The 26,403-nt window shown below is 39.8% G+C and overlaps 2 protein-coding genes, 1 long non-coding RNA gene and 5 other non-coding genes across 12 annotated transcripts; 1 reads left to right on the top strand and 7 right to left on the bottom strand.

Annotated features, from left to right (window-relative positions):
* Positions 1 to 4,797: 4,797 nt before the first annotated feature.
* Positions 4,798 to 14,660, bottom strand: ncl (nucleolin). 4 transcript variants are annotated; one of them, XM_067596735.1, is made up of 17 exons: positions 14,503 to 14,660; positions 13,287 to 13,388; positions 13,072 to 13,186; positions 11,336 to 11,464; positions 10,891 to 11,004; positions 10,422 to 10,538; positions 10,055 to 10,192; positions 9,539 to 9,625; positions 9,234 to 9,357; positions 8,648 to 8,784; positions 8,357 to 8,483; positions 7,968 to 8,104; positions 7,536 to 7,665; positions 6,925 to 7,067; positions 6,546 to 6,672; positions 5,868 to 6,160; positions 4,798 to 5,565 (listed from the first exon to the last, which is right to left on the bottom strand). In XM_067596735.1, the coding sequence occupies exons 1-17, from the start codon at positions 14,518 to 14,520 to the stop codon at positions 5,501 to 5,503; spliced, it is 2,103 nt and encodes a 700-aa protein (XP_067452836.1). In that variant the 5' UTR covers positions 14,521 to 14,660; the 3' UTR covers positions 4,798 to 5,500. The 4 variants fall into 4 exon arrangements, with proteins under 4 accessions (XP_067452836.1, XP_067452837.1, XP_067452838.1 ...); XM_067596736.1 differs by having other exon boundaries at positions 9,539 to 9,622; XM_067596737.1 differs by lacking the exon at positions 10,891 to 11,004.
* LOC137188539 (small nucleolar RNA SNORA75) lies at positions 6,388 to 6,514 on the bottom strand. The gene has a single exon (XR_010929429.1). It is a non-coding gene; the product is annotated as a small nucleolar RNA SNORA75 (small nucleolar RNA).
* Positions 7,278 to 7,411, bottom strand: LOC137188540 (small nucleolar RNA SNORA75). The gene has a single exon (XR_010929430.1). It is a non-coding gene; the product is annotated as a small nucleolar RNA SNORA75 (small nucleolar RNA).
* On the bottom strand, positions 9,435 to 9,491 carry LOC137188542 (small nucleolar RNA SNORD82). Its single transcript, XR_010929432.1, has one exon. It is a non-coding gene; the product is annotated as a small nucleolar RNA SNORD82 (small nucleolar RNA).
* LOC137188545 (small nucleolar RNA SNORA57) lies at positions 10,692 to 10,830 on the bottom strand. The gene has a single exon (XR_010929435.1). It is a non-coding gene; the product is annotated as a small nucleolar RNA SNORA57 (small nucleolar RNA).
* Positions 11,136 to 11,274, bottom strand: LOC137188544 (small nucleolar RNA SNORA57). The gene has a single exon (XR_010929434.1). It is a non-coding gene; the product is annotated as a small nucleolar RNA SNORA57 (small nucleolar RNA).
* Positions 13,396 to 20,309, top strand: LOC137187669 (uncharacterized). Of its 2 annotated transcripts, none has more exons than XR_010929254.1 (3): positions 13,396 to 13,782; positions 19,064 to 19,109; positions 19,459 to 20,309. It is a non-coding gene; the product is annotated as an uncharacterized lncRNA (long non-coding RNA). The 2 variants fall into 2 exon arrangements; XR_010929253.1 differs by lacking the exon at positions 13,396 to 13,782 and adding an exon at positions 14,758 to 15,187.
* An 895-nt stretch (positions 20,310 to 21,204) lies between these two features.
* Positions 21,205 to 24,996, bottom strand: nppc (natriuretic peptide C). The gene is made up of 3 exons (XM_067598101.1): positions 24,753 to 24,996; positions 23,329 to 23,622; positions 21,205 to 21,836 (listed from the first exon to the last, which is right to left on the bottom strand). The coding sequence occupies exons 1-2, from the start codon at positions 24,843 to 24,845 to the stop codon at positions 23,350 to 23,352; spliced, it is 366 nt and encodes a 121-aa protein (XP_067454202.1). The 5' UTR covers positions 24,846 to 24,996; the 3' UTR covers positions 21,205 to 21,836; positions 23,329 to 23,349.
* Between the last annotated feature and the right edge of the window lie 1,407 nt (positions 24,997 to 26,403).

The raw sequence follows: 26,403 nt of genomic DNA, 5'->3' as shown, positions 1-26,403 counted from the left end.
ACAACTTTCTCTGATAACCTTTTGTTATTTGGTATGGGAATCCTTTTTTTTTTTCAATGCATATTTTGTATTAGTTTCCAGAAAGCAACTGCACATGCTTCTGACTGGTGTGACATTTCACACTGTTTATGTTTCCCCTGTAAAATAGTGTGTCTTTTCACTTAGCAAAACCGCTGAGACTTTTATTACCAGACAACAGTGAAGAAATTGTTCGGAGCTTTAAGTTGGCCCAAAAAGACAAAGAGGGCATCACAAAACAAAAGGAATACCTTCCTGTTGTTCTTTACAATCACTGTCAGGACAAAGACTATCTAGCCACACAGAAACTGAATCTTCTCTATATTGTGTTTCATGAGGGGTGCACTCGCCAACACAGAAGCATAGCTTAATAAAGATAACATCCATACAGTTGAACCAGCACAAAATTAACATTTCAAAACTAAATAAAATCAATTGACTGAACACAACTGAACACAAAAATTAGTTAATGTCATAGCAGTCACTATATCTGGCTGTTACATATTTGTCACATGCTGTACTTTAAGCAGTTCCTGTATAAGTACGTTAGGATGCAATAAGTTTTATAGCAGGAAGTCACAGTTTTAATAGTCAAGTGTGTAATTCATGTCTGTGTCACTTCCTCCAAGCTCTGGCTGACAAACCCGATAGAAGAAAGCAATATAAAACCAACAGACAGAACTTATTTCAACATTCATTTGGGCACCTGACTATTGTTATAAGAAAGACTTGAAAAGTTGTGAACCTGTTCTTTAAAGTAGTCTCATTGAATGTCCTGAGAAACTTTTTCTCTGCCTTTAGGTGACAGGTGAACTCATTCTGAGGTTTTCTCAGCCAAAATGTAAGTTTGGTGTCCATAGGTTAAAAAAAAACCCTGCTAGCTTTGTGGCAGGGAGAACAGACTTATCAACCACCAGCCAAAATTTACTGTCATCTAGTGTAAAGTTCCCACTTCAGTGATGATATTTGACTCAGTGTGGGTACACACCCAGCTTTCCAACCTGTCTGCAGACCAGGAGCTGTGTATTTGTTGACACTAATTGGAGGAAGCTTTTGATGTCAGCATGGTCATTGGGGTTGGCTGGAAGGGGCTGCAAGCTTTCACACTATCCCTCTATTTTTTTTTTCCAAAGGCCTCTGGAACACCATCATTGGCATGGCTAAAGATGGGAATGTTGTTGCTTGGGCTAAAATTAAAAAGAACATTCCTCAACCTACAGGCGGCCAACTAGCCTTTCTATCAACTCAGGCATCACAGAATATCTCATACAGTGTAACAGTACAGTACAGTAGAGTTATTACAAATTCTGTATAGCCTACTCTAGTTTACATTACTGTGTCTTAGATCACCACGTGTCTTACCTCCACTAGTAAATTGATTTATTTTTAATGGATTATGCAAGTCTCTGCAAGTCTTTATACTGAAATAAATGGAAACCAACGGCTGCCTGGAAGATTGGAAAACAGATTCTAAAAAGAAAGCATGCAAAAACATGTGTATGGTCCTTTTGAAAAAAGCCTGAACTGAGGAAGTAAATAATCACCATAAACACCAGTGGATGAGAATGAAAAATATGCCATTCCCTGCTGCAGTTAAAGCATTCATGACTATTAATTGTACACTAACTATGGAGCTAGAGGAGGCGGCTAAGATAGCGCAGGATAAAGACTAGAAACAGAAGGAAACAAAATCTACCTACCAGCATCATAAAGCTCAATAATTAACTCAGATGGTGTGACTATTTCTTTTCCTGGCAAGTAAAAAAAAGAAATTGAGATAAAAGTTTAAAGGTTTTTTATTTGGCAGATTTTATTGCCTTTATATAGAACCAGGCTGCCTGTTTCAGTCTTTTATTCACTGAGCGCTATCAATCTTCTCATCTAATTATTGGCAAGAAAGTGAATAAGCACAGTCCCTAAAATGTCGAATTGTTCCTTAAAGAGCCATGCCTGAGGGTGACAAAAAATTGCTCTTGTCACAAAGTACCAGTAAATAGCACAAGGGGTAAGTGAAAAAAGGATGTTATTTTGTGAGACTGACCCTTTAGGAAGAAATTCAGCATTGTCACAATGTAATTGTGGTTTAGTGTCCACACCTAAAGTCAGGCATGTAACAGTGACATGACTCTTCAAACAACAAAACTGTTCAGTTGACAAAGGAATCGTATGTTAACATCATGCAAATACAAATATGAACATTACTGTCAACATTGGAGTCCATATGACTCAACTACAGTAAATTCTAGGCACTCCAGACGAAATGCTCGTTACAATCCATGTTTGAGGTTCTGTTCCACTTTATGACACTGGCAATGATCCAATCTGTACTGTAACAGCAGCAATAAAGAGCTTATGTCTTATCTTCTGGGCTACTGATAAAAGCAGTTACAGTAAGTTTTCTTCCTTTTTGTCATTTCTTAATCTTCTGACATACATCAAGGAAATGTGAAGAAGATAGAGTCTTCCTTCTCAGCTACATGGACAGTGTATTCCCTGACTCCCCATATCACACTGGAAAAGAGGCCAAGGCGATGCAACTTCATAGTACAGCTGTGCCATAGGACACCATGTACTTGACAAAGATCCATTGTGAAGAGGACTCTCTGAGCAGTTTACTCCCATTTAAAGAGGACCCTATTTAGATCAGCCACTGCGCAAATGAGATAAAGTATCAGTCTCTGTCCTCTCTGCTCTTAACAATGCCCTATTGACTCAGTGTCAAGCTGTGTTAAAGCAGTTAATGCTTTCATGCACGGTTTGACAATTATCAGTGAAAAATCTAAAATCAAAGGATAAAATCTCAGCACACTCACTCTCAGAATCATATTCTTACCCATAGCTTCTTCTATCACTGAAAACTTTTCATAGGACTTCTCTCTTAAATATTACTAGACAGCTAGCTGTACTGAAAAAAAAGGACCCAAAGGTGAACTCAAATAAAAGATAAAGAACACAGATCATTTGAGACAGCTGACATAACGCCACAGAGAAAAGCTAGCATGACCTCTGTCACTGTTCAAGGCGGGGGGCAACAAATCTCTAAATGGAGGTATTCAGTGGTCCCATCATCAGTGCTTCCCGCCCAGGCACCTTCAGGAACAAAGATCCTGTTCAGCTACCAGAGCCACGGGAGCCACGGATGACAGCGTACCACTGTCCCCTGTCTGCTAGTGTCACTGACAAGAGAGACCTGCCCAGCAGCTCAGGGTCACTGTAAATCAAGTGGCACCGAGTCCTCACTGCCATTTCTTGACAGTGAGACATCAGAACACACTGACAGTTTGTTTTCTAAGTGTCAAATAGCTTCATCTGTATATAGACACTGTAATTTTATTTTTTTTACCTGCTTGCCTGTAATAATTGCTGTGTTTATGTTGGTTTACCTTTGTTAACCTTGTTGCAGCTGGTAGTCTATGTGCATCTTCTTGTACATTTATTCTTGGCACTGTGTGCAAGTATACTGACAGCCAACAGCAACATGAGTTAATTCCTTGTACACCTCAACATACTTGGCCAACACGTGGCGAGACTTGCCTTTCAACCCTCTTTCGCACCTGTACTATTTCGGAACAAGGACTTGCTACTTTCATAGCCTTCTCTCAGCTTCTCATCTTCAGCCAAGTCTTGCAGGCATCACTGAAGTACTGGGAGCAAATCCTGGATACTTAATTTGCATTGGTGTGTACAAAACCATTATGCTAACCAGTTTAATTAATTAAGAGTATGAGGAAAAAGTGAGGAACAATTTAAAAACCTGGTAAAATTGGTAGTTTTTTTAAGGCTATGAATTCCCATTTAATGTGTATGCAGGAGGTTCAAATACACATTCCCTACAGCTTCAAGCACCTTCACTTTGGCACTTTCAACCACTCAACACCAAAAGCATTGACAATAAAATTAAATTGTTCCTCGCTGATTTTGGAGTGGCACACTTCATGACGGCAGAGTCTCAGCTTACGTGATTTCCTTCATGTAGAGCTTCCCTGCTATTTATAGGATTTGAGTGGGAAGTTAGATGAACAAATCTCCTTTTCTGATGTCATCAATCTTTCAATGTGTTTGGTGAATTGCCAGAGTCAGACTTTGCTATGTACACAGAATGACATGCAAGACTGTCGCTGCCAAGGCCCTCTATGTTAATCTTTATGCCTGCCAATGTCCAATTACAAGTCACTTGCCTACAGGCTCTGGCTACTGTCTAGAGGTGTCATTACATCTCTGGCATCTGTTGCAGACTGCCACCTGGTGGAAAGACCTTTTCTGACATCTATCGGCTATTAAACGTCTTCAGTTCCCCTAATAGTGATGCAGCATTTTTATAACAAAGGCTGCATCAGGTTGTTTTCAGTCATCACTTTACTTTGCCTTGTTGACCAATTATTTGCATTGGTTTTTGGGTCTTTTATAATGCATTTAGACTCGAGTTTATTCATAATGTCCTTCAAATTGGCCCATTATGTCGGTTTGGGCAGATATTTTGAACACCTTTCAAGATGTTTCATCATGATTTGTGAGAACCTTCTGTTACAACCTAAAATAAGTTAAACTAAGTAAAATTGAGCTGTTGACAATCTTGACAAAAACAATTTGATATAAGCTTCACAAAAGATAGAATTTATTGCAGGGCAATGGCTTTGGATTGGATTTTATGCAGTAAGATTTTGCAACTCAACAATGACCGACATAATGCCACATTCAAGAATATTTCAAGTCTCTGATCCCTGTTTATAACACTTAAGTCACTGGTTCAGACTGACTAGAGTGCAATGAGGACAGCCATTTAAAAATCACCACCTACAAGGTTTTATTCAATCACATGAAAATCTTCAGATTCTCAGATGGGAAAAATTAGTCAATGCACTACAAATATCTTTTATGTTACATAGATTAGAGGTCTTTCATCCTCTGTGAAAGAGACACTGACTGTGCCCCACCAAACAAAATGGAACATCTTTGCCATATTAAACACCCAAACTCTTCTCTGAGCACTGACTCAAACCTATCAAAATATGCTTTGCACATTACAGTAAAACTTGGCACCTAAAGCAAACTAAATGACAAACAATAAAAACAAAAATATATGGATACAGGTGTATTATTTTTTTTACAAAAGGTAAAATGAAAATCATACAAACTGTTTAAATTTACACAATGTTTCTGACAAAGACGAGCGAGTTTTTCACAGCAAACTTGTTCGCCAGACCCATTCCATTTTACTCCTCCGGAAAAGCAAGTAAGATAATGAGGGTGAGAGGTGCAGGTTTGCATTCAGGACATTCAGTACTCACATGTAGCACTTGAGCTGAGGAGGTCAACAGTACCATTCTGGCACAGAAGGGTGGGAAAGGTTTTAGGAGTCTAAATAAAGGGCTAAAATGCCCATTAACAGTTAAATATATATCAATGACGCTTTCTGGAATGTCCAAAAGCTCTGAAAATTCATGAAACCAGAGTCCATTCAAAAAGTAAAATAGACTAAGATTTAGTCATCAAACTTGATTTTCTTCCCCTGGGGTTTGACTCCAAATCCACCGCCACCTCTTCCACCTGAAATGAGAACAAAGGAATCATAGTTTACCAGCCAGCAGCACCAAGCTCAGCTCTCCTAAACGAGTCCACATTTCAGGCAAAAAGCATGATTGAGTCCAAGCACAAAACGCAACACCATGAATATACAATACAGTTGACATTAGCTCCTTAACATCTGACGTGTTGATGTGTTCACATTAGACCTTTTCAAATAGAGAACCATTAAGAAAACGTATTGCTTAAAGCTGAGGATTGAGGTTAACATTCAGCTACTTCTATGTATATTTCCCTTTCAAGCAAACAACTTTAAAATCCGTTACCTCCAAAGCCACCACGTCCTCGTCCACCTCCACGTGGGCCTCCCCTTCCACCTCTGCCGCCGCCGCCACGGCCTCCAAAACCGCCGCCGAAACCACCACGACCTCCTCTGCCGCCACCCCCACGGCCGCCGAAACCGCCAAAGCCTCCACCCCCTCGGCCTCCACGGAAGCCGCCTTCACCCTTGGGCTTGGCGTAGTCCAGGGTCACCTTGCTGCCATCTATCTCACCGTCCTCCATGGACTCCTTGGCTGCCTTGCAGTCATCCTCATTGTCAAAGTCCACAAAGCCAAAGCTGAGGAGAAAGGAAGGAAGGGGTCACTTTGACATAGTTCACTACAATTAAAGTCTAAACTTTTTCTAAATAGATTTCAGTTACTGAAACTATGAATGCCTTCTTACACTGTTGTGTCCTAGAGATTTTTAAACATTAAAGTGATAGTTTAACTAATATCTTTAACTCAAATATTATTTAACCTAAGAAAGTGAATCCTTTTCAGTATACTGAACCATATTTTACATGATTGTTTCACATCAGACATGGGCAACTCCCACGAAGGTAGGTGCCTGTTTAACTGTGACTTTGCTCTACTTCTCATGCGAATCCGTGCACTGTCACTGCTGGACAGAGCGGTGCTCACGAGAAGAATATTTACATATTTACAACTCTCCAAACTTACCCTTTTGATGACCCTGTGTCTCTGTCTGTGACTATCCTGGCTGCTACGGCGCCCTCAAAAGAGTCCTTAAGGGTTTGATCTGTTGTGTCCTCTGAGAGACCCTTGACGAAGAGGGTTTTTGTTGGACCTGGTAGCAAAGAAAAGCGGTTAAACTATGACTTTCATGGCTCATGTAGATTATATCCACCACAATGATCATTATCTGAACAAATAAATGCCTAAGGCCAGATCAGGACTTGACTATCCTAGAAATCAACATAGAGTTTCAGGAGGAGTTGTCGTCATCACATCTGGCCAAGCTGAACTACTGAGCACAACCCGCTAACCTGCATCTTTATGTCAATTTGGAATGATATCACTGTCCAGTTTCAAGACCTACCCGAGTTTCCTCTGCCCCCATCTCTGCCACCACTGTTCTGGCTGTATTCCAGTCGGATGGACCGGCCTTCAATTTCTGTGTTGTTCAGGTTATCCAGGGCTTCCTTGGCATCTTCTGTGCTCTCGAACTCTACAAAAGCAAAACTGGAAAAAAGGAAAAACACTTAAGGAAAGCTGAATGTGCACATTAAAAAGCCCTTGATAACTTTGTCCACTCAACCACAAAAGTGGTGGAGCTCCAGGTTTTTTTAAAATCCTAGCGGTTTACCAAATTAGGTGTTCCAATATAATTTTTTCTTCAAATACATGCCAATGCAATGTCATTCACTGACTATTTTAAATGAACGAATCTCATCTTGTTTCACAGCAGACATAGGCAACACCCACATGCAAGTAGCGTGAGCCTGTTCTAACTGTGCATTTGCTCTGCTTCTCGTGCGAATCCATGCAGAATCATGGGTAAGATTAAGAGGAGCTCATGAGAAGGTGTAGCAGTTTAAGTTAAATGGCTGACTGTTGAGGACATATAGTGAGAAATCTATCAAACATGGAAAATCCATGTTGCACATTAAAGTAGAGAATGCTATACCGGTCCATGCCTCAGATACTTACCCTTTAGCTCTGCCATCTTTCTGTGGAATACGAATGGAGACAGCCTTTTCAAATGCGGATTGCAGGACTTCTTCTGTGGCACTGAAGGCAAGATTGTTCACCACCAGTGTTTTACTGGCTGATGCTGCCCCTACAGGAGGTGAAGGAAGAAATGAGACTGTTGAGACCAAGAAGACTGAGAAACATTTTCTTTGATCTCAGACAGTTGCTGACCTTGTCCAGTATCAATCTTAAAGATAAATGTAGAAATTATAGCATCATGTGAGGCTTCATTTAAATACACTTTTAAATTCTTTAAGAAATTATTCAGAAACCCCATGGCTGTAAATAGGTGTCCAGTTTGTTACACCGTTTTATAACCAACTTTATAATGAAAAGCTGCATTGTCACTAAGTAGTGCAGAGAAATTCACAGATACATGACGGACTTTACCTCCTACTTTGGCCCCTTTCTGGCTCTTTTCTCCCACGAAGTCGACCATGATGGACCTCCCCTGTACATCGGCACCCTGTGCCTCCTCCAACATCTTCTCTGCTTCTGCCTCTGATTTGAACTCAATGTAGGCAATGCTGTCAAAGGAGAAGGGAAGGTTAAACTACAATAGTGCAAGAATATTGCTAGCTTTAATGCTGGCCAACTATACAAGATTGGTGACAGGTTTGTGTACAAGGGAACAGATGAAAACCCATTTCCTACAACTATAATCCTAAAGGTAATTCAGTTTACTAAATTGTCTTGGATTCTAGGTTGGCTTGTAGGATTAACAGAGCTTTTCTTGTGTACCTTGTATATTCACTATAAAAGTACAGGTTTGTTCTTACCCTCTGTTTGAGCCGTTCTGGCCTGGTGGTAACCTTACATCAACAGCATCTTCGAAGACTTCCCTCAGATCATCAGTCGTTGCAGAGAAGGGGAGGTTTTTTACAAACAGTGTCCGTGCATCCCTCTCTGTAGGACAAATGTCAATGTCAGAATGAGCATTGGAACAAACTTCTCTCCAGTATTCTGTGAATTTTTTTTTGGACTGCCAAAGCTGGTGGCCTGGAAATGCACCAGTCGTACTTTTAACTTTAAAAGATGAACACGGGAACCCTGATGAAAACATCTTTTACCTTTCTTGCCCTCCTGGGAGCTGTCCTTGCTTCGGGCCCTGTCCAATTTCACCTCCTGACCCATGACCTTCTTGCCGTTGAGCTCCAGTGCCTTCTGCATGTCCTCCTCAGATGCAAAGTCCACATAGCCAAATTTCCTGTTGAAGCAAGTCATTCAAGAGACATTAGACATTCCTGCTTTCACAAAAAAAGCCAGATTTCAAAAATAATGACTTGGGCTGCATATACAGATCAATTTCACAGGTTTTAAAAATATGATAGATCTGAATCCAACTTAAATTACTTCAGGTGACAGGGTTGTTACCAATGCACATACTGATCTAATCAATCACAAGTGACAAATACACATAAAATATTGCTTCTTAGGTCACTCATTTAATAATGTAGAGATGTAGCACTGGCAGTGGATCGGTACTCATATCAGCTAAAATCTGAGTTTAGGTATTTGAAATTGATACGAGAAGGAAAAAGGATTGTTTATTCCTTATACTTTTCCATGACATTACCCTCCATCTCATTCCCACAAACACACACCTCTGCATCACAAACTAGTATACTTATCAAATTTTTAAAACTCATTACTTACTTTGATCCGCCTAACCGGACATCGACAATCTCAAGGCTGTTCTTGGAGAAGAATTTCCTCAGGGATGTTTTGATTTCATCAAAGTCCTTACTGGAGTTCAAGTTTCCAACAAATAGACAGAACCCTGACAGACAGGAGAGTACATTTACTTTTCAGTTCCATTTTTGTGTAAAATGGTATTAACAATTATGCCAGACAGGTTCAGAATAATAAAAGGTGACATCACACATCAGTATTAAGTCCCTTGTTGATCATCACGAGAAAATGTTGAGAATGGATTAATGTGTCTGTGCATTTATTTTTACCTTCACCGTCTGACTTTGCTTTCTTGGCAGGTGGTGTGTCCTTCTTGCCCTCTGCCTTCCTCTTTGCAGGGGTGACTGGGGCATCTGCTGAGAAAAAAAAAAAAGCATACTTTTTAATTCACAGCCAACCACTCAGCCAAGACGGAGAAAATCTGGAAGCAGATGTCAAACAACGTGGCACTAAAGGCTTCGGTCAAAACTACGAACACGAAATTTAAATGAATGTGCTAAACTTAATTACTTATAAAAGGTAGTTTTTGGGGGCTTTCTGGGGGGAGGGGGGCGGACAGAATACACCAATATTGTGTTTAAAAAAAAAATAAAAAAAAGATGTGAGAACAGGTTCTTCCCACTTCTCTACTCATGCACCGTAGCCACATCTTAGGCACTTCCTTTTTCAGACATGGACATTTCCTTCAATATGCCAACTTAATGTGCATTGGAAAAACACTGAAGGTTGACATGTTTCTGTGAAAAGTACCTAAACGGCAAATTTTCCCCATCACCAAAACTCACCCTCTTCATCCTCATCGTCATCATCATCGTCGTCGTCGTCATCCTCCTCCTCAGACTCTTCCTTGGCCTTGACCATGCCTGCTTTCTTTGCTTTGGCGGCTGCTGGAGCAGGAGTGGTGTCCATTTCCTCCTCAGAGTCTGAAAGCCACAAACATTGAGCATTAAGTCAGAGTCATGACCAAATTCAAACCACTAAAATCTGCCATTAACCGGCATCAGATTCATTAAAAAGGTGACATCATACATAATCAGTATTAAGTCCCTTGTTGATCATCATATAGTTAGGTCTGTGGTTTCCAAGTCAGCAACTCCACACCGACTAACTCAACATGCACCTCCTCAAAAAACAAAAAAACAATTGTCTCACCATCTTCGTCGTCATCATCGTCAGATGACTCCTCTTTAGCTGGCTGGGCCTTTGCTGCAGGCTTAGCAGCAGGTTTAGCCGCTTTCTTGGGTGGTGGGGCCTCTTCTTCAGACTCATCTAGAGACAATATACACAGGAAAATGAATTTCAATGTTTTTTTTTTTTTTTTTTTTTTTTTTTTAAAAAGTGCGTACACGGCAATTTCAATTTGTAAAAATCTATAAAAAACAAAAAACTTCCTTTGACTTTACCAAAAGCCATTAAGGGTAATGATGTCACAGCGATTGAGGATAGAACCGGCAGACGATAAAAACACACCGGTACCGAAGACATAGCACTGCATTTACTTTTCCTCCGTACATTACACACATGGGTACTAAACAACCACATGCATGCCAAGAAATAGAGGGTGTGTAGTAATCATCACAAAAGATCTTTTTTCTTCTGTAATCAATACTGCAGGACCTACCATCATCATCGTCATCATCGTCAGAGGACTCTTTTGCAGGTTGGGCCTTCACTGGGGCCTTGGCAGCAGGTTTAGCTGCTTTCTTGGGTGGTGGGGCCTCTTCTTCAGACTCATCTAGAGACAATATACACATGAAAATCATGAATTTCAACAAAAAGTACATGGCATACATGGCAATTTGAAATGAATGAAACTCTGCAAAACAAAAAACTTCCTTTGACTTAACCAAAAGCCATTAAGGGTAATGATGTCACAGCGATTGAGGATAGAACCGGCAGACGATAAAAACACACCGGTACCGAAGACATAGCACTGCATTTACTTTTCCTCCGTACATTACACACATGGGTACTGAACAACCACATGCATGCCAAGAAATAGAGGGTGTGTAGTAATTGTACACAAGAGATCTTTTTTCTTGTGAAATCAACACTAAGGAACCTACCATCATCATCGTCATCATCGTCGTCAGACTCTTCAGCCTTTGCAGGGGCTGCCTTGGCTGCTGCGGGTTTGGCAGGTGCTTTTGCTGGGGTCTTCTTTGGTGGGGGAGCCTCCTCTTCGGATTCCTCCTCTGTAGGTTGATGGACAAAACATATTATACCCCACTCAAACCCACAGTATTCAAAAAGGAATACAGATTTGTGGACAACCTAAATAAGTCAACATGTTATGTTATTCGACCCGGTTTTGCAAACCTTGTTTAATGAGGCTTGAGGTTGCTCAGCTTCAATATGGGAGGGTGAACATGTATTTTTAGAGCAACTTAAAAAAAAAAAATTAAAAAAATTCACTTGCTAGCTTTCCATGTGGTTAGCAAAGAAATCCATTCAGAATTTCAAGTGTAAAAACGATACTATTTGCAAATTTACATAGTACTGTCTCCTTTTCAATTTAAATCCTGTATTTTTTGTTGTGTGAAACTAACAGGATAATTTTGTCCGAGTGTAGGATTAGATGACGAAACTACACATCTGTCACAGGGACATTTTAAAATACCAATATTAATGTTAGACTTGTCCAAATTTAACTTTTTCCTGAGGGTTTATAAAATTGCATTGTGACGATTTTATAATAAGGTGATAAAGAACAGCACTGCAAGCGGATCATTTTCATATTTGTGCAAACCACCCAAATAAATATTCTCTCATGCTGAAACATCGTTTTGTTGTTTTTATTGCATTCTTTTACATGTTTGATGAAATGCCAGTTCTTAAAACTGAAAATTGTTTTCATTATCAGAATTCGACTTTCAATGCAGTGCTATCTTTCGGTTGACTCTAGTGTCAGAAGGCGGAACTTCCCATCAGCACATGATAGTACTGAGGTTAAATTACACAATGTGAAACTCATTGAAGGGTCACATGACAAAACCTCCACTAGGGGTGTAACAGTTCATGTATTCGTCCCAAACTATTTAGTACAGGTTGTGTGGTATGCGACTTTCTTTGGTTCGGTATGCTCCCTGACCCATAAAATAACTGTCCAAATAGTTTAATAATCCACTTACTCTGACGTGCGGAACAATAATTCTTGCACTTGAGTTCCACCCATAACGTTCTGGCAGTGCACCACTTAGTTGTAGCACACTCGTGGATGTATGCTCGCTGGCTTAGCCAAGTTACCCTGGTTAACCATGTGTCTCTGCACCGTTATCTCTGTAAACAATATTGCATCTCCCCAGTCCCCCTCCCCTCTCTGTGACAGTCAGCCTTTGAGTGAAGCTGTTCTGAATAACATTTGATTTCCGATGTGGTTGGACAGCATGTCGTAAGAATAAGTTCTGAGTGACTGTAAATCTACATAAAACAGCTGTCGGCAGGTGTCGTGACCCCTTGCAGGAAACAGAAGGTGTATTTTTTCGTTTCCACTGCAGCACAACTAAACTGTTTCAGTAATGGTTTCCACTAGCACAACTTACGTGTTTCAGTAATAGTTATGGCCAATGAGCCATTGCTGGATGTTTACATTTTGTCAACGGATTATTTTCTTCCTCTTTTTTGCTGCTGTACCGAACCGTGACCCCAAAACCGAGGTACATACCGAACCATGAATTGTGCACCTTTACACCCCGATCCCTACTGATGTTACTGAATCGGCTTCAGACCATTTCTGACAGTTTTTTTCCCCCCCTAACTTTGAATCCAACTTACTTAGATTTGATTAAATGCAATTACTTACCAGAATCATCATCGTCGTCGTCGTCTTCACTTTCTGCTTTTTTGGCAGCAGTGCCATTTTTAACAACCGCTGCTTTAGCTGGTGTGGCTTTCTTCACCACTTTAGGTGGAGGAGTCTGCAAATTTAAAGAAATGACTTAATTAGTCTGCTTTTTAAATTACTTAATATGTCTAAAACTACCCCAAAAAATACTGACAAACTCAAATATACTGTACCTCTTCCTCCTCATCACTGCTGTCCTCTTCACTCGATTCCTCCTCCACTTCTTTTGGGGGCGGAGGGGCTTTTTTCTTCTGAGTTGCTTGTTTATTTGCTGCCTACAAGAAGAGAAATACAACAAAAGTAAAAAAAAAAAAATCCTTAAAAATGAACTCTGCTTGCAGTGGTCAGAGCACGGGTTCAACTACAGAATACAATCATCCAAAATAACAGCAGTAGAGTGCTCTTAAGACGTCTCATCGTGTTTATTCGCATTGGGGGGGTGTCTAAGTAACACCATGTGGTACTACAAAGTTCAAACATCAGGACCCCCACCTTCCCCAAAACTAGTGATTAAATCTTTAAACCAAATATTTAACGTGGGTTACGACATGAGCCACGTTTGGCGACAGCTATCTGGACGACATGCTCTTTTCTCGGGTTTGGGGGTTTTCGCCTCGTGTGTCACTAAGGAGGAGGCGCAAAACCCACGTGGAGCTCAGGAGGCAGGAGGTCGGGCTATTAGCATAGTGGCTAATATTACAGTTTACAGACAAGCCGTGAAACGCTTGTTGAACGGCTACCAATTAGACGGTTGTGAGGAAGAAATGCAATGAGATACCGTACAAAACTTAACAGCATTTCAAAAATGAATTACAGGAAATATTGATTTTTATGCGAACACCTCGGAAGGAAAAAACAACTGTAGCTCTGCTGCATTTGGACTGTTCACCAACGTGCTAATGCTAATCAGTTAGCCAACTAACCATTTTCAAGCATATAGTATTGAAATTAAAATATTCTAATTACTTATGTTGGCATTAGTCGGCAAGCTTGTGCGACATTGCTTTTAATTAATCTTCTATGTATCGTGCTTACATCGAGAACGCGCATGAATGCCATCTTGAGTCGCTAGCAGGACAGCGTTAGCAGGCCAGGCTACAAAATCTACAGCAAGGCACAAACATGGCTGATGTCGACCAAAGAGAAACGTTGGTTTTGAGTACAATTCACCCAGGCCTTTTCGACCAAGCACACCTAGACAGAAAGTGTCTAATTAATGAACACGAAGCATTCGCTGTGGGACATGAGCAGACATTTCCCCACGATGTCGGTTTCCTTTCTCTTAAAAACGCAGCAACTTCTCCGTAAAGGCCTCATGCGTAAACACAACCTCATATTTTAAATACCGCACACATTTTAAATAGTAAAATAGACGTCGTTTAGTCTTACCTTTGCTAACTTCACCATGGTGCTGTCGTGTGTTTCAATGAAACACAAGGAACTGGACGTTTAGGAACAAGTAAGCAAATCGTCAACGCATGCACGTGGCTCAGCCTGCTCGGCGGGGCATTGGGCAGGAAGGAAAGACAGAGAAGATGAAGACGCGCTCCTTACTCTCTTGCTTTGCGCGTTCACGCCGGCCCTCCCACATGACCGTGTCCTCCAATCAAAAGTGAGAACATTTGCATCGTGCCCGTGCCTCGCCTACACATACAAGAGACATGGAATTTATTACCCTACAAATAAACCTTTATTTGTTAACTCTGCTCATGAATAAATACACGACATGAATAACCACATGGTAATATGTTATTGTCAAAGCTGCTACGAAATATGTATTTATTGCAACTGAGGACGTTTTTACCGGCTCCATGCTGAAATTAAGGGACCATCCAATTATTTTCATATGGTAATGATATAACTAAACATGATGAAAGACAGATGAAAACTGTACGGAATTTAGATTGTATTCATTATGTGGTCAGTCAGCACAAAGCTTCTTTAAGTCTCATGCAGCTGTTTATGGACCACGTGGTTTGAACCAGTTGCCGTCAACCATCACCCTCATGTACCATGCACTGCGTTACCAGCTGTGAGCAGTGGTGGCACGCGACTGTAGTTTCGCAGTTTTTAGGTACTGGAGTGTTTTCATTTTATGCAGGTTTATACTTACGCCCCACTGCATCTAAGAGTAAAAAATGTGTGTTACTTTGCAGATTAAGATTTGATCATTGTATAAAACATGGTACATTGTTAGATTGAGTACCCAGCAGTAGGCATACACCATTAAAATGTTGATCATAGTGCATCAATAAGGAGGAAATAATAAATATACACTGACAGATGCTTTGTTTATAATGAATTTTAGCTTGATACTTAAAGCACCAGTGGCGGATCCAGAGTATTGTACATGGGATGGCAACAGGTAGGCAAGAGGTTTTGGCCGGGTGACATGGAAGAGCAGTGGGTGGGACTACAGTGCTGCTTGAAAGTTTGTGAACCCTTTAGAATTTGCTCTATTTCTGCATAAATATGACCTAAAACGTGATCAGATTTCCATTCAAGTCCTAAAACTAGATAAAGAGACATAAGTTAAACAAATGAGACAAAAACCTTATACTTGTTCCTTTATTTATTGAGGAAAATGGTCCAATGTTACATATTTGTGCGTGGCAAAAGTATGTGAACCCAAAGGATTATCAATTCATTTGAAGGGGAAATTACAGTCAGTTGTTTCAGTCAATGGGATGACAATCATGTGTGAGTCTGGGAGGCCCTACCTTATTTAAAGAAGAGAAATCTGGGTTTTCACTGTCAAACTCTGAACTTCACAACACAGGTTTGTTGAAGTGTATCATGGCTCAAACAAAGTACATTTCTCAGGATCTTAGAGGAAGAGTTGCTGATACTCACCAGGCTGGAAAGGGTTACAAAACCATTTTGAAAAAGTTTGGACTCCACCAGTTGACTGTCAGGCAGATCGTGTACAAATGGAGGACATTCAACACCATTGTTACCCTCCCCAGGAGTGGTCGAACAACAAAGATCACACCAAGAGTAGACAACAACCCTAAACACAGAAGTCGTTTTACCAAAGAATGGTTAAAGCAGAAGAAAGATAATGTTTTGGAATGGCCGAGTCAAAGTCCTGACCTTAATCCTAAAGAAATGCTGTGGAAGGACCTGAAGCATGTATATCATGTTGAGAAGCCCGCCAACATCCCTGAGTTGAGACTGTTCTGTAAGGACGAATGGGCTAAAATTCTTCCACGCCGATGTGCAGAGCTGATAAACAGTTACCAGAAACGTTTGGTTGAAGTTATTGCTGTAAAGGGGATCACACCAGTTACTGAAAGCAAGAGTTCACATACTTTTGCCTCCCACAAATATGTAAGATTGGATAATTTTCCTCAATAAATAAATGAAAAAAATGTTTTTTTTTGGTCTCATTTGTTTAATTGGGTTCCCTTTATCTAGTTTAAGCACTTGTGTAAAGATCTGATCACGTTTTAGGTCATATTAATGCAGAAATACAGAAAATTCTAAAGGATTCACAAACTTTCAAGCAGCACTGTATACTGTTTACTACTGCAGGTATGTAAATGGCAACAGAAAACAGCCAATAACTATTTTACTGTGTATGCAACTGTAGTGGAGTTTATATGACCTGAGAGAAAACATGCCATGAGGTCCAGATGGAACTGTGTTACTTAAATAAAAGATATTAACTAATTTGTCCGCCATTGATAAAAAAAAGGAAACTATAGAAAGATAGAAATAAATGTGGGCCATAGAGTTGCAGAGTGGATAGCAACCACAGACAGAAGAGTGACAGTTTTTATGCTTCTATACTTTTTGGGCCAAATAAATAAAAAGTCTGAAATGTTTGTGTTTGTTTGTGTGTGTGTGTGTGTGTGTGTGTGTGTGTGTGTGTGTGTGTGTGTGCGTGTGTGTGTGTCTGTGTGTGTGTGTGTGTGTGTGTGTGTGTGTGTGTGTACAGTAAACGATCCATCCAATAGTCAGTCTGTTGATTCCCAGGGGACATCAACAGCACATTTCAGTAATTAACCCTCAACACCACACAGAGGCAGCATTGCATTGTACATCCTTCACTTACTTATTTCACAGAACACTGGATAGAGAAAACTATTCCACTCTAACCAGCATACTGTATCTCTTCCATTGAGCATATTGCTGGAGTCTCACAGTGAGACTGCCAATAATTTTATTAGTGAGGGGTAATATTGTAAATATAATGTTGTGTTACACCAGACATAGAGGGCGAATCAGTCTTTGAGTTAGTGACTCCTACTTTGTTTTGTAAGTGTTTCCTTCATCATTTTTTTTTTTGTCTTTTTCACTTGTAACACTATCTTTTTAGTAGACCATATGTTTTGAGGAGTTTTTGCACACTTGTCTCTGATCCCCTGCATAGCAATAAGCAGTGACAGAAACAGTAAATCCATACAACCATTGTCATGACTGAAGCTTATTTTACACTCCTGCTTGACATTTCCAAATAGATATGTCTCTTTGACAGAGTTTTTGGTCAAGTACTACCACAGTACTTTTGCCAGTGGCTCTTTTCAGCCCTATAAGCCTGTATTGTACCATTGTACAATAAATAAAATAATTACCTGAGTGAAATGTTGTAGCAAGCAGTAGAGCATATAACTGAAAATGTGCAGAAAAGAGAATCAACACAACATCTGCCACCATTATCCATTTAATTACTCTCCTTTCGTTGTCTTTCAATTAACTATGTTGAATTCACAGGATGTACCAAGCAATTGTCCTCCTCAAACCCCCTCCCATTCACCATGTGCTTATACCTATTATGCACTGCTGGCGTGGAGGACGTTAGTGAATCCAACAAATAGAAATGGCAGGGAGGAAAAGAGAAGAAGAAGAAGAAGAGGTTTCTTTTATCATGAGGGAACGTGCATTTATTTCTGGACATCTTTTCTTTTTTTTTTATCCCCATGTCCCCTTAGGGGCTCCGTAATAGTAAGATTTTCAGCTGTAAATTGCTTGTAAAAAACACACAGAAGTAAATCCTTTGTAATGTTTCATAAAATGTCAATATTTGTCGCTAATGTCTTTCTAATGGAGTTAAAATACTAAAAAGCTGCTATGAGTTACTGACTGCAGTAGTTCTACAATGGTGCAGCAGCATAACATGATCAACGTGTTTACATATACGTCAGGTGGACAAAATAACAGAAACACATACAGTAATACGTCAATATCCCAAAACAAGAAATGAGTTGTGTCACTGATTTTTTTCAGAGCAATTTCATCCTCTTTTCTTGACTTAAATATAGATACTGGATCATTTTTACCTAAAAATGTATTTCTTTACATTGATCATTCAGATGAATATAAAGCACATTTTACACTGCTGACCCAAACCATAGTACAGAAAAAAACAGATAACCAGGGCTATAAAAATGGAAGAGGTTTGTTTAAAATGTGATTTGTGATATTGCAATCACATAAATGCTCAAGGCTTGCAAGAAAGGGCTTATAATTTGTCATATAAACATCAGGTGGTGTCAAAGGCTGAGGTATACAGTTTCATCCTGGGGTTCACATTTGGTTTTTGAATTGTCATCTTGGAATATGGGGCAACTATGAGGGAAGTGTGTTTGAGCCATACGAAGAAGAATAAAGTATTATCCTATAAAATATTCTCAATATACTGTACCTCTGCTGTGATGAAACCCTTTGGAACAATATAAGATTTTAAAGGTTTTATGAGACTCACACAACATTATTCATCTTTGTATGCCCGCCTTTGATGCAAGGTTTTAACGAACGGCTACTATTATGAGCTTAACAAAGCTCACAGCATGAAGCAATGAGATTGGCACCATGGTGTTGATTAAGTTCTGTGGGGTACTTTTAGCAGCTATCCTGAGTATGTCCCTCCCTGTCATGGGATTTCAGGTTGTCAGAAGCCTTTATCAAGGTGTTATGATTCCCCACCCTGCTTCTTTTCCTTTCTCAGGTTTTTGTGACCAGCGTTGCTGCAATTTGGACACCAGCTATATGAGGTGTGTGTTGCCTTTGTGTTTTTCAGTCTAAGTGTTGCTCTAAGCCTCTATATCACTGTTAGGTAAGCAGACATGTACAGCATATTTGAGTTCTTTTCCGTTAATACCTCACCTCACATATGTCGTGTGTGGTTAAGTTTTTATGTGTTTGAGCCTCCCACATTCATTCAAAACAGTTTGCTCTTTGTCAGTGATCACTTTACAAGGAGGTGACATGCCATGCATAATAAATTGCATATTACACAAAGTCACTCAAGCTTTACAGTGGTAATATTTTTCATAGATTGCCAAATGATAAGGTCGATTTTGTGTGAATAATGTCTTTCTTGACTCTTTTCCCGTCTATGAGAATGGTGTGATGTGAGTCTCCCCTGTGTGCATGTGTAGTCTGTCCCCCTGCCAGGTCTCCATGATGAAGGGGGTTGCGTGGCTCAAGTCCTGTTCTGTTCTGGTGGCACCGGGAGACTGCTTGGCATCCTCTTCATCACATGCTTCATATATAATATAAATCCATTATGATTTTGTTATCCTGTTCAATGCTATATTCTGTCATTTGTGTTCTGTTCTGTACACACAACATCCATTGCATGTCTGTCTGTCCAGGGAGAGGGATCCCTCCTCTGTTGCTCTTCCTGAGTTTTCTTCCATTTTTTTCCTATTAAAGGGTTTTTTTTAGGGAGTTTTTCCTTTTTCAAATTGAGCATGTAAGGACAGAGGATGTTGTTTTGCTATACAGACTGTAAAGACCCCTGAGGCAAATTTGTGATTTGTGATATTGGGCTATACAAATACATTTTAAAAAATGTGTGTTTGCAACAAGTGTCCTCTTTTTCTTTGTTTCCCTTAGCTTGATTCTGCCCTCTAGTGTGAGAGAATCTTAGTGCAAGTCATCAATGTTAAACCACTTGATTGAGCACTTTTTGCACTATATACAGTATCAATCAAAAGTCTGGACACAATTTCTCATTCAAGTTGAAGGGGAAGCCATAAACCCATTTTCAGTGGTGTGTGGGCCTTTTAACACGGATATGGGATGTACATCATTTAATTTGAGACCTCTAGCTGACCTTGGTAACTTATACTTGTATACTGTGTAAAATAAGAGCCTGCAGATCCCCTTTCAGGGCCTTTCTGACTCTCAACCTCCTCTGGGTGATAACACCATGAGACTGTGGAAAACAACCTGTCTCAGAAACTTCAGCTAGCTAATTCTTTATCACGTTTCCCTCATAAACACACTTTTATAGACCTGCCTTTATATGTTTCCATCGTATACTCTAGGGTTGCTTGTTTCTTTGGATATTTCACATCTTTATATCTTTTTTGTATACTTTACTGATTTCTTTTATGCCTTTTAGGAAACTATGCTTTTAGTTAAGTGCCGTATAAATAAAGATAGTTATTATCAATACCATCGTCATAAAACTTGAAGCTGTGGAAGTAACGGCTTGACTTGGTTCCAAGTTTACTGACCGCCAGGACAGCAGAGTTACTGCTCAAAGAATCTCTCCATTTCATCTCGACACTAAATCTACCAACACCAATTTTCCTCATATTTATTCTTCACACTCCATTTGATGCTAATACACCACACACAGGGACATCATGGACATCTCTGGTATTGATTGCCCCACTGACTTCCTTAATATTGGTTATTAACATGATTGGTGACTGAGGAATTAATTATTACTCTCACTTTAAGTCTTACGTGAAAGTAAAATGTGATGAACAATGCGCTATTTCTCTTGTAATATTGCTCTGTATTCACCTCAATAAGCAATTTACTGATTGAAACTTAGAGAGTTGCTTTGCAGCAGCTTGTTTAGTGTAAAAGCGCCACCAATAACGGCATGGTGTCATACACCTCCAGCTCTCTGTGCAGGTCAAATGCAGGAGCATTAAATTAACCATCTAATGTGTTCCTGTGCAGATTCATATGCCATAAGTCTGTGCATATGGCATACAAACACACCTATTTCATACAGACAATATATTCCTCGGCTCAGTGATTTTAATGTTACATGAGGCCCTATTGGTTTTGATAGTTCTATGACTCTTTCTGCTAATGAAGCCCTTTCAAACTAATATGTTCAAGATACCAGTATTTCACCCACAAGCCAAAAAATGTCCAATGATTAGAATTGACCAATTTCACTCAAACATAAAACAAAGAGAGCATACGTGTAAGTGCACATGGAATGTTCTTTTTATCATTTTTGAAAACATTTACAACTATTTGAAACAAAAGAAAAAAGTTACAAACAGAATTGACCTGCAGTTTGCATCCATTTTCAAAATGTTACATAAATAAAACTCATATTTATAAATATCTCTTTTTTTATAAACATATAAATAGTTTTTAACATAAATACATTTATGCAGGGAAGATGAAGTACATGAATGTACAGCAGCAGCAGCAGCAGCAGCAACAATATACAGCTTTGCGGTTTGTAGTTTTTACACCATTGTCCGCCATCTTGTAGTATGCATCTGTGTTTGTATCTGTTGACCATTCCGTATGGTATACATATATGTATATATACCTGCATATTTATAATATATATATATTTATATGAGGGTTTTGTAGCATTGTCATCTCAGTCTCTCTCTATGCTGGTCATGGTGACTTTCGTACCGAAAATCTGTCACTTGATGAGTTTTTTTGTTTTTTTCCCCTCAGGTAAGAACAAACTGAACCTTTGTTGTCCAAACCCATCGTCCAGAGATCTAGAGAAAGAGAGGAAACAGGAGAGGAAAGGTTAGACTGAGCTTTCATAAACAACTTTTAAAAAAAAAACCACAAGTCCATTTATTGATTTAGCAGTTATTATCTATTATGTAAAGTCAGTCATCCAGCATCCAGGCTCCCATCATTCTTTGCCCCCCGGTCTCTTTCACATCTCACAGACTTCCAAATTTACGAAACATCGGAGCCGATGGGAGGAAAGACGTGTCAACTCATGAAAAATGCTCACTAACTTAGTCACAAAATCACACTCCCCCATCAGGATTTCACACTTTGCCACAACCACAAGGAGGCCTTGAGCTTCAGGGCTAATTCTGCGTCACCTAGATTCCTGATTACTTCATTCACAAACACAGCTACTTAGTTTTTCTTTTTATCACTTGGGTACAGAGAATGGCTTTCCCAGAAAGATCCCTGCCACAACAGGGTGCTGTGTTTTCAAGTATAATTGTGTGTGCGTTTGCACCTCTTCCATCTCTCCCTGTCTTCTTATTTTTCCTTATATGCTTCTTGTTTTCTAGATGAAGCAGATGGGATCATTCATGATGATGTGCACAGTTACAAGAGTGGACTTCCTAAGTACCCACTGGATTGCTGCCCACACATCAGTTTACATCAGTTTAAGTGGGCTTTCCTGCTGTCTCCTGGGGGGGGGGTGGGGGGGGGGGGGTCCTGTCTAAGATCAGAACACTGCTAGAGTATAGGTCAAGGTTTGATGATATCATTAATTTGAGACAGCTTAGCATCAACCCAAGTATGTAGTAGTAGACTGTGAATTAATGATACAATGCAACCATGCTTGGTCATGGATCTGCACTTGCTATTGCTTCCACTAAGGCCTATTTTTTATTCCAGCTGGCCCCACAGTGGCTGCAAAGCACACAGAGAGACAACCATCAAGAAAAACGATTATCTGACTTGAACCTCTTTTCTGTGTTTTCTTTTCTTTCTTGCTTTCTTTTTCTCCCCCCCCTTCTTTCCTTCTTTCCCTCCTTCCTTCCTTCCTTCCTTCCCTTATGGTTCGTTTTGCACATGAGAACATTTAGGACATTTAATGAACACAAAGCAGCTTTTCTCTTTCTTTTTCTCTTGCTTACATCCTCTGTTCCTCTTCTTTGTTCTTTCATTCTACACGGGGTCCTTAGTTGACCATTAACAAATGTAATTTTAAGGCTTTCCTCTCTCTTTTTCTTCTCTCTTTCCTCATATTATCATATTGTTCGTTGTCCTGCCCGTTGATCCTACACTTTGCACCATCCCTCTATAAACTAGACCATTCGCTTTGCTCTCTCGAATGTTTCTCCCCCTTCCTGTCTCTGCCCCTGCTTCCCATTACCCCACAATTCTTTCATCTCTGCACATTATTTCCTCATTTTGTCACTCCTGGTTGTGTCTGCATTATGTTAGGTTATAGTGAATCTAAGTGTGAAGTGGGACTCTAGTATGAAAAAAAGGAGAAAAAAAAACACTCACCATCACAGCGCTGCTCCAACCCTAGCAACCCATGCCGCTGATGGTCCCTATCCTGTCCATCTTGTGTCCGAAGCAGCCACTCCGCGATGTGGACCCCCCTTTCTTGTTTCCAGTTTTGTGTCTCCTGGGTGCGGGCTGGTCGTTAAGGAGTCGAGCCCACATCCCTCTGGCCCGGGTGTCCATGCGTAAATCTCGCAGTAACCGTATCCTTGAGCGCACAGTGTCTAGCCGCCTCTCCCTCTCCTCCGACTCCAGAAACTCTGCCAGCTCCTCCCCCAGCAAACTTCTAAGAGACTGAAACAAAGATTTAGAAAATAAATGAATGATTACTTCCTTCGGCAAATACGTTGTTGCAAAATGCTTTCAATACAATTGAAATGCACATTTGGTGTCTGAGCAGAGCAGCCGTTTGCATAACGCTTTCATTTGAATTTGGGCATAAATCAACTTGTTGCAAATTTAGGCACTTTCAAGAACACCGTGAATTGACTGAGAGGGAAAGTATTTGTTATTTTAGTCAAATTACTGAGATGACTGGGATGGTGTTTCTGTCTGACCAAAAACTGCCGGATAGATTCACAGATGCCGCAGTTAACTACTCCATTTAAACGTCAAGGAAATCCTTTATATAGTTAAATTTCATGCAAAGTTACTGTATTTATATTTTCACGATGTAACAGGTCACCTATAACATTTAAGACATCACTGTCGCCTTCAGTGGAGAGTCATGTGAGGCAGGTGCCTGTAGCTCGCTCTGGTCTGGACGCAGAGTGTGGCATCAACTTGCGGCCATCCTAATTCAAAATATCTGTGCTAATAACGAAAGTCTCATTTCAAATGATAATTTCTGTTATTCAGTTGATTCTAAAAGCTAATTCTATGCGTAAAGGGAATTTTACGCACAAAAACCTTAGTTTGTTGCAGTTCAATTCTGGCAAACAATCGGAAGATTGAACCTGAATATCTTCATCATGTAAAGTCGTTTCTTAAAGCTTAAAAACTTTTTTTTATTTTAGTGTTTCCTGCCTAAAGGCTTTGGCTTATTTTTTTCTTTTGGAGCGCTTTTCAAATGACTTCAAGGCGCTTAAAACCTAAAACTGACAAATGATGCCGGGGAGCAAAATACGGTCGTTTAGATCAACCGGGGTTGGACATAATTGGGTATAAAACATGCTGTGTCTTTAAAAAAAAGAAGAAAACATTTGCCGGGATATTTTAGATTCAGAGAGTGGAAAAAAATGCTTTCACAGAATTGCTAAGCATGACTGAAATTATGAAATATGATGCGTAAAACAACAGACTTGAGCGGCTGGACCACAGAACAGCTGTTCACTCCTGAACCCAGCATTCAGTTCTCACAGCTAACAGTGCGAATCAAACAGTGTGAGTTCTCAGTAACATGGATATTAATGACTTCTTCTTACCTTCTGCTGTGCCTGAGATAAAGGTTTTGCCCCCATCCTTACTGAAAGCAGGGTGACCATAAGTCCACAAGCTACCAAGTACGACAAGTTCATTTTGACAAGTCTTGTATTCTCTAAGGGATTCCTCTGCGCTGAAGTTCAGAAAGAGGAACGGCTGTAGCAGACAATCAGCTGTTAAACATAAAAGGCTTCAAGTCCGTCCTTTACTCCAAGGCTCCTCAAGTGCTCTTCTAACTCTGTGTATTAGTCCTCACCGCTTTATAGCCAGCCCATGGTGATGTCATGACAAACCTGCGTAATGGTCCTCCTTCCTCGCCAACTCCCTGTTTTCTCTACCTGCCTTTGAGCACGTCATGTTAGGGATTAATTAAATGATACAAGCTCCGGTCATCGGGGGTTTGGAGGAAATGAGATAGGCTATTTGCTATCAAAATGTCCATTTTTTTTTTAACTTTAGACCTCTGGCTGAGATGCAGCAGCTGAAACTGAAGGTGGTTTCAAAGGCTGCGCCTTAAGAGCTGAAGAGCGACTTTGGCAGAGAAATTACTTCTGAGATGCCAGCCAACCGCCTGCCCTGCGAAACATCTTAGTAAGTCAAACATTCTACTGTGCAAATGTGAATGACATACTTTTTTTTTTCCTTTTTTAATCACAGACCAATTCTGCCAGATGAATTAAAGAATTTAAATTATCTTCAGTGCAGTTAATGGACTTCTCCAGGATCAAGGGTAATTTTCGTAATCTAAACATCTTCTAGACACATCTAAGACATGGAGATATCTTTTCCCAATCACAGCACCATCAAAAATTTATTTGTAAGAAAAGTTAGACTCTGAATGAATGCTAATTAATGGCATATCAGATTTAGGCATTTTTGCTCAAAGAGGTTAATGGAAAATGAACTTTAGGCATAGTGGTGACATCTGCTACCACAAGAGAAGTGGATCTGATGGTTCACACAGTAAAATGATTCAAATTAAATAGAGAGCCTCATTAAAACTGAGTTATCAATGTGTATTCATGAGAATGAGATTGTCCCATTGGTAAAAATACATCATTAGGTCAGATGCAATTTGTAAGGTCATGTAGATCTTGGAGATATCTTGTATATCTAGTAGTTTTTTACAGAGGGACCACAGAACACAGCCCATGCTGGGGATCACGATTTATGTTTTGACTGAGGTTGCCTTGGATGTGTGTGCGTCAGTGTCCAGACAGCCACCTGTCTGCACAGAAAAAGGAGGTTGAGTAAGACTCCTCAAGACACAGACTGTGATAATAATAGAACATGATATATATAACATAATATTTGTCATATTGCTGATATACTACTGTCTTAAATGAGTCTTTACTGTACCATAAAAGTCGTTTTTTAATTGGGTGTATAAAAGTCTTTTAAAACTCTTTTGATGTTATAAGAACTTTATGTTGCAAAAGGCTAAAATAATCCATTAGTGCTTTAAAGAATCTTTTTAACAGCCCAGGAAAAGGTTCTTGGGATTGCTCATTCATTTTAGGGTTATATGAAACCTTTTCAGAAAAAATCTTTTGTAGCACCACAGAGGTCCAGTGAACGAGCGATTTAACTTAGAGCATAGATGGTTTTACTACAATACAGCAACCTAAAACATACAACCGTGAATCACTGTCT

Source organism: Thunnus thynnus, chromosome 8 (assembly GCF_963924715.1).
Source record: "Thunnus thynnus chromosome 8, fThuThy2.1, whole genome shotgun sequence".
Lineage (NCBI taxonomy): Eukaryota > Metazoa > Chordata > Actinopteri > Scombriformes > Scombridae > Thunnus > Thunnus thynnus.
Note: the sequence above shows the minus strand (reverse complement) of the source record. Positions and strands in the feature narration are given on the sequence as shown.

Excerpts from the sequence above, each read along its gene's own strand:
- ncl (XM_067596735.1), bottom strand. Across the intron at positions 9,358-9,538 it reads AGCAAAGTCAGACGGTGAAG|GGTTCTGTCTATTTGTTGGA; the intron begins GTAAAAATAAAT and ends CCTGTCTGTCAG. Across the intron at positions 5,566-5,867 it reads AGGACGTGGTGGCTTTGGAG|GTGGAAGAGGTGGCGGTGGA; the intron begins GTAACGGATTTT and ends TTCTCATTTCAG.
- nppc (XM_067598101.1), bottom strand. The coding sequence starts at position 24,845 with ATGAACTTGTCGTACTTGGTAGCTTGTGGACTTATGGTCACCCTGCTT. Across the intron at positions 23,623-24,752 it reads TATCTCAGGCACAGCAGAAG|TCTCTTAGAAGTTTGCTGGG; the intron begins GTAAGAAGAAGT and ends TCTTTGTTTCAG.